This window comes from Narcine bancroftii, chromosome 1 (genome assembly GCF_036971445.1).
Source record: "Narcine bancroftii isolate sNarBan1 chromosome 1, sNarBan1.hap1, whole genome shotgun sequence".
Lineage (NCBI taxonomy): Eukaryota > Metazoa > Chordata > Chondrichthyes > Torpediniformes > Narcinidae > Narcine > Narcine bancroftii.
In genome coordinates this window covers 454,061,804-454,068,200 of record NC_091469.1, presented here as the reverse complement: position 1 = coordinate 454,068,200, position 6,397 = coordinate 454,061,804, and the positions used below count along the sequence as shown (strand labels likewise).

General features: G+C 47.8%; 1 protein-coding gene across 1 annotated transcript; it reads left to right on the top strand.

Annotated features, from left to right (window-relative positions):
- Positions 1–2,573: 2,573 nt before the first annotated feature.
- LOC138751797 (OTU domain-containing protein 1) lies at positions 2,574–4,812 on the top strand. Its single transcript, XM_069914603.1, has one exon. The coding sequence runs from the start codon at positions 2,945–2,947 to the stop codon at positions 4,058–4,060; it is 1,116 nt and encodes a 371-aa protein (XP_069770704.1). The 5' UTR covers positions 2,574–2,944; the 3' UTR covers positions 4,061–4,812.
- Positions 4,813–6,397: the final 1,585 nt, after the last annotated feature.

The following is a 6,397-nucleotide window of genomic DNA, read 5'->3' as shown; positions in this document are numbered from 1 at the left end:
TTTAGCCTTCCTCATTTTTTTCTTGCATTTTTATATTCTTCAACCTCATTTACTCCATGTTGTCTATACCTGCTATACACCTCCCTCTCTTAAATTTTTTTAAATTTAAACATACAGCATGGTAACAGGGCATTTCAGCCCTCAAGTCCATGTCACCCAATTTAACCCACACACCCGGTACATTTCTATTCTTCCAAACCAGATCCCCAATATCCCTTGTAAACAAAGTTCCCTATGCCTGCTAACCTCACCTTTAATCCTGACTGGAACATACAAACTTTGTACTCTCAAAATTTCACCTTTGAAAGTCCTCGCACATCCTTGGCTGAAAACAACTTATCCCAATTCACACATTCTAGATCCTTTCTCATTTCCTCAAAATTGGCCTTTCTCCAATTTATAAGAGCTCAACTCAAGGCCCAGACCTATGCTTCTCCATAATTAACTTAAAACTAATGGTATTATGATAATTGATCCAAAATATACCCCCAACACATACTTCTGTCATCTGTCTTGTATCGTTTCCTCATAAGAGATCAAGTATTGCCCTCTCAAGTTAGTACCTCTCTTTATTGTTTTAGAAAACTTTCCTGAAGATGTTTGACAAACTCCAAGCCATTCAGTCCTTTTACAGTATGGGAGTTCCAGTCAATTGGTGAAAAGTTAAAATTTCCAACCATCACAAATTTATGTTTCCTGCAGCTGTCTCTCCACAGATTTGCTCCTTCAATTCTTGCTAACTATTGGGAGGTCCATAATACAATCCCATGAGTGTGGACAAACCTTTCCTGTTCCTTAGCTCCACCCATATAGCCTCAGTAGACATGTCCTCTGGTCTGTCCTGCCTGAGCACAGCTCTGATATTTTCCCTGGCAAGCAATGCTACTCCCCCACAAACCCCACCACCATTATCCCTCCTGGTCGATCGCATCGGAAACAATGGAAGCCCAAAACATTGAGTTGCCAGTCATACCCCTCCTGTAACCTTATTGGATGGCTTTTCCCTGGTTGATCATTCCACCCCCCAACAGTATCCAAAATGGAATACTTGTTAGTGAAGGGAACAGCCATGGGTGTGCCCTGCACTGACTACCTGTTTTCTTTCCCTCTCCTGTCTGTCATCCAGCTACCCTCCTCTTGCATCCTAGGTGTGTCTATCACCCCCTCATCCTCCTGAATAATTTGAACTTCATCCAACTTCAGCTCCAATTCCTGAACTCAGTTTGTCAGGAGTGCAGCTGGATGCACTACTCATAGGTGAAGCTGTCAGGGATACTGTTGGCATCCCTGACTACCCACATTCGGCAAGAGCATTGTTCCCCCATCTTGGCTGCCATTCCCACTGTCTATGATTAGAGGGAAAAAAAATAACATAATTATAACCTGCCCTTACCTGTACCTACTGCTGGATCCTTTTTGTCCCTCAAATAGGGTGGTCCCTAGTTACTTCAATTCCTGCACCACCACCTCAGCCTCTTCTCACCAAACCCTCCCGAGCCAAAGCCTCAAGGTCCCACTCCTCCCCTGAGCCACTCACACATTGGCCGCTCTTGTGCTTTCCATCTTTTCATGGCTGGGGCTAATTGGCCAATGGAGAGATTCCAAAAGAGCACTGACTGATTACCCTGCAATTTATTTGCTTGGAACCTGCTTGCTCCACATTTCACTCACAGCTGGTTCCCACAGTCCCTAGTCGAGATTTTAAAAATCACCCAGAGAATACAAACACACACGAAAAGTGCTGGAGGAACTCAGCAAGTCTCACAGCACCCATAGGAGGTAAAGATACAATATGTTCCAATGTTTTGGGCCTGAGCCATTCTTCAAGGTATCAATGAAAAGTAGACAATGGGGGGAGGGAGTGGGGAGGAAGGAAGAAGAGACAGGAGCACAGTTCAACAGACATGGATAGGAGGGCCGGAGAGAAAAGCTTGAGAATTGATCAGGGGAGGGGGTAGCTCTGTGAATTCAGAGCTGTAGGAAAGGAGACAAAGGGTTGTTTCTGCTCGCGTATTTGTGAGCCCCTTGGCAGATTTTTCCCATCACCAAATCGCACCGCCATTACCGCTTCCAGCGTCCGCACTGGGAACGAGAGCGGACTCGCTCTCTCGGAACTGAATACAACACTCCCCAGGGTGGTCTCACCAGAGATTAGTAGAGTTGCAACATGACTTCTTGAATCCCGAACGCAATCCCCCGATTAATAAAGCCCAGCGTCCCACAGGCCTTCTGAACTATCCTAGCAACTTTGAGAGAACCCCAATTTGTTCCTCCACACTGTTAAGAATCCGACCATTAACCCTGTATCCAGCCTTCTGGTTTGACAACTGATCTGAAACCTAGCCATGTCCTTTTGGCATGTGCCCCTTTTTCCCTACCCTGCCTCCTTTATATTCAGACGCCTGCCTGCCCTTTTGCGCACCTTGATGGGCGGAATCGCTGGTGATACCTTTGCTTCCCATCCTAAGGACCCTGCTGAGCCTCCAGCACCTTTGTGCATTGATTACACAATCACAGCGCCTGCAGACTTCCTTGCTTCACAGCAGAGCTCGTTGACCAGCAGTGAACAACCACGAGGTTGGCTCAGTGAAAGTGCCAGTGGGTGGCGGTCGGGCGGCAGCATTCCAGAGCGCTGAGCAAGCCGCGCCAGCCGAGCTTGTCAACAAGGTCGCCCGGCCGCCTCTCCGGGCAGAGAGGGCGGGACGAGCAGACGAATCGAGACTCTCCCAGAACATTGGCTCAGCCGTGACGATAATGCGCCTGGGCAGTTCCGCTGAGCCCAGGTGGGCGAGAGGATGAGGAGGCTGAGGTAATCCGGATAAAGTTAGGTCGTGTCTGTTGGAGCCGGATTGAAAGCACCGCTGCGACGTCTGAGTGCGGCAACTGGTGATGACAGCGGCTATTTCCGACGGTGACTCGCGCTGGCCGCTATAAAAGAGCCGAGATGCGTTTCTACAGCAGCGTGTTGACCCACTACCCCGAGGCCGCCTTCCAGGTCTCCGTCCAAGCAGCGGATAAAGGGCCGAGCGCCGCGGTGAAGAGTGAGGCCGCGGGTGGCCCCCCTGCCGGCATGCCCGCGTTCTCCGCCTGCGAGCTGCTGCCCCAACCCCCCGCGCCGGGCCCGGCCGCGCACCTCTCCACCTCCACCGCCCGGATCCCTCTGCGGCCGCTGGCGAGGGGCGTGTCCGTGCAGCTGTTCGAGGAGAGGGCTCGCGCCGCCGCGTCCGAGCGCCCGGATCGAGGCCGAGGGATCGGGCGGGGGGAAGAGGCGCCTGCGCAAGTCCGGGCTCGCGGCCCGGAGGGGAGCCTCTGCGGGGAGGCGGCGGCGCGGATGGGCAACGGGCCGACTCTGGTGGGCAGCAGCCGGGCCTTCGATTGCAGCCGAGGCGGTCAGGGCTGCGAGCCGGCGGAACTCGAGCTGGACGCCGGCTACAGAGCAGTGGACCTGGTGGTGGAGAACAGGTCGGAGAAAAGCGCCCGGATTGCGCGTTACTTGGCCGAGGTCGAGAAGCAAAATAGTTACTTGAGGGAGATGCACAAGTACAGGTTTCACAGCATCCCCGACGGCAACTGCTTGTACAGGGCGGTCAGCAAAGCGGTGTCCGGCGACCAGAGCACGCACAAGGAGCTGAGGGAACAGACGGTGTATCACATCGCCGATCACCTGGACGAGTTCAGCCCCATCATCGAAGGCGACGTCGGGGAGTTCCTCATCAACGCGGCTCAGGACGGCGCTTGGGCTGGTTACCCGGAGTTGCTGGCGATGAGTCAGATGCTGAAGGTCAACATCCATCTGACCACTGGAGGAAGCCTGGAAAGCCCGACCGTGTCCACCATGGTGCATTGCCTTGGGCCCGAAGATCAGTCCAGGCCCAGCATCTGGCTGAGCTGGCTGAGCAATGGACACTACGATGCCGTGTTTGATCAGTCGCTCCCCAACCCGGAGTACGAAACGTGGTGCGTCCAGACACACCTTCAAAGGAAACGGGACGAAGAACTGGCCAAGGCCATGGCAGCTTCCCTTTCAAGAATGTACATTGAACAAAACGGTTGCTTCTGAGAGACTTGGGGAGGGGGTTTCCCTCCATAAACTGGTGAATCCGAATAGGAAAAGACTGACAACCGAGGAAGAATTGTTGATATAGTTTTGATTTCTTCTTTTAGCTTAATTCTTACACATTCTGATCAGGTTAATGGCACTTTAAACGGATCTTAAAAACCGACTGGGTAAAAATAATGCCTTAATTCAACGTTTGACTACATGGATGTTTAACCAAATGCTCAACCACAGACCCGTAGAGGTTTCAGGACGCCCGAGTTTTAATCGGGCTTTATTAGATTTAAGAGACTACAGAATTGAATGGGAAAGAACTGTCTCATTGATATTTTTGTAATATTTTACCTTTCTGATGTTTGGAAAATAACTCTTTAGTCTCTGCTTTGGAGAAGTTTTGTTTTTCTTTCGGGGAACACTTTTTAGAAAGATCCTCAATGTTGCATTTTATGCAATCATTGGTTTGTGGCTGTATTACTTTTTAAGTTCATGTATTCTGGCCGGTGGCTGGTTGCCACTAAATTGCTGCCTTGATTTTGTAAGTTGATGAGATTTCAAATCTTCAAAAGCCGAGTTACAGTTGTTAATTTTGTTACCTACCATGTCACTTCTGATTTTTGTTGTCCCAGATGCGATTCAGATCTAATTTCCTAAAATGGATTGCAGAGACATGTAATCAGTTTGCAACTGTTGTGTTGTGTTGATAATCCAAATATTAATCAGTATAGAACGAATAAAAGGCATAATGTTTCCCATAATTCTTTGAGATTAAATCTTTGATCTATTACCAAAGAGTTAGATGGGTTCAGAAACTTGCGATATAAAACATGAACGGCAAATGAGATAGAGCTTCTTTTCAAATGGCAGAAATAAAGAATAGTTGATAGGTTGGATGCTTAAAAGTTTTGATGTGCAGATAGATCTGGGGTCCAGGTTCATAGTGTCAAATCCTGAGGTCAAACAAAGTCAACATTCTTGGGTTGAGTTCAAATATGCTCCGTCTTTATTCCACCATTACTGTTTTTTACTCCCTCGTAGTCATGTGCAACATGCCAGCCATTACAGTCAATAACCAATCTATATTTTCATGCAAGGCATTACAGTCAATAGCCAAACTATATTTATCACTACGACATCCCTCCCTTATCAAATAAAAAGGATCATCAAATAAATGAATGATACTTAAACTACTTTTAAAACAATCATATTTCAGTACTGATGATTTTCAATACCAATATCAACTTCAATTTCCAAATCACTTATTTTCCTGGATGATTTACAAAACACAGATTTCCAAACCATAAAATATAATGTTCTCCATGCTATTACATCATGAAGTCTTGAAATCTCCTGGGATGTCATTGTGGTCTACCTCCTGTGGTGTTGCCTGGCCCGCTTCTGGACTACTGGCCATGATGCCCTGCTCAGTTTGTCTACTGTCATGATGCTGGTTTCCCATAGTTTCTCCTTCCAGCTGGTGCATTCCAGGTCCATCAAGCTGGTCATCTCGGCTCTGCTCTCTGGCAGTCTCGTCTTGCGTCGACATCACTGGAGCGATGCGACGATAATACGATAATACTCAGAGAGTGGTAGCCGTGTGGAATGATCTTCCGGGAGAAATAGTGGTGGCGGAGTCAATTGTATTATTTAAGAAAAGGTTGGACAGGTATATGGATGAGAAGAAGATGGAGGGTTATGGGCATTGTGCAGGGAGGTGGGACTAGAAAGGGGTGTTTGGTTCGGTGCGGACTAGAAGGGCCTAATGGCCTGTTTCCGTGCTGTAATTGTTATATACATGTGATGTGTTTCTGTCATAAGTAACACCTGGTGACTGGACCATCACCTGATTTCCTTCTCTGGACACCACAATATATGATTGGGGAATAAATGGTGTATCCATTTTATTCTGACTTTCTTTCCTCACCAGTACCTCATCACATTGTATTTCAACAGAAGATCTGGCATTCCTTTTCATGTCTGCATACAGTTTTGTTGCCCCTTTTCTTTCAGCATCATGGTCTTCCACTTCCTGGTCATTCATTATGTTCTGATCTTTCTTCCGAACAAAAGTTCTGCTGGACTTTTTCCTGTGGTGCTATGTGTTGTTGCTCTGTATGCTGCAACATAGACCAAAAAAACTTCTTTCCAGTCCTTGCCTTCTTTTCTCCAGTGACTGATTCTGATGTTCAACTTCGCCATTGGCCTGTGGGCACTTTGATGTAACCTTGTGGTGGTGTATACCAATGGTTATCATGAATTCTCGGAATATCTCTGATATGAATGCAAAGTCACTGGTCAGCCGTATCTGGTGAAGATCTCCATCAGTGCTATGACAGTCTTTTC

What these genes read in the sequence shown, in the direction of transcription:
- LOC138751797 (XM_069914603.1), top strand. Translation starts at nt 2,945, where the DNA reads ATGCGTTTCTACAGCAGCGTGTTGACCCACTACCCCGAGGCCGCCTTC.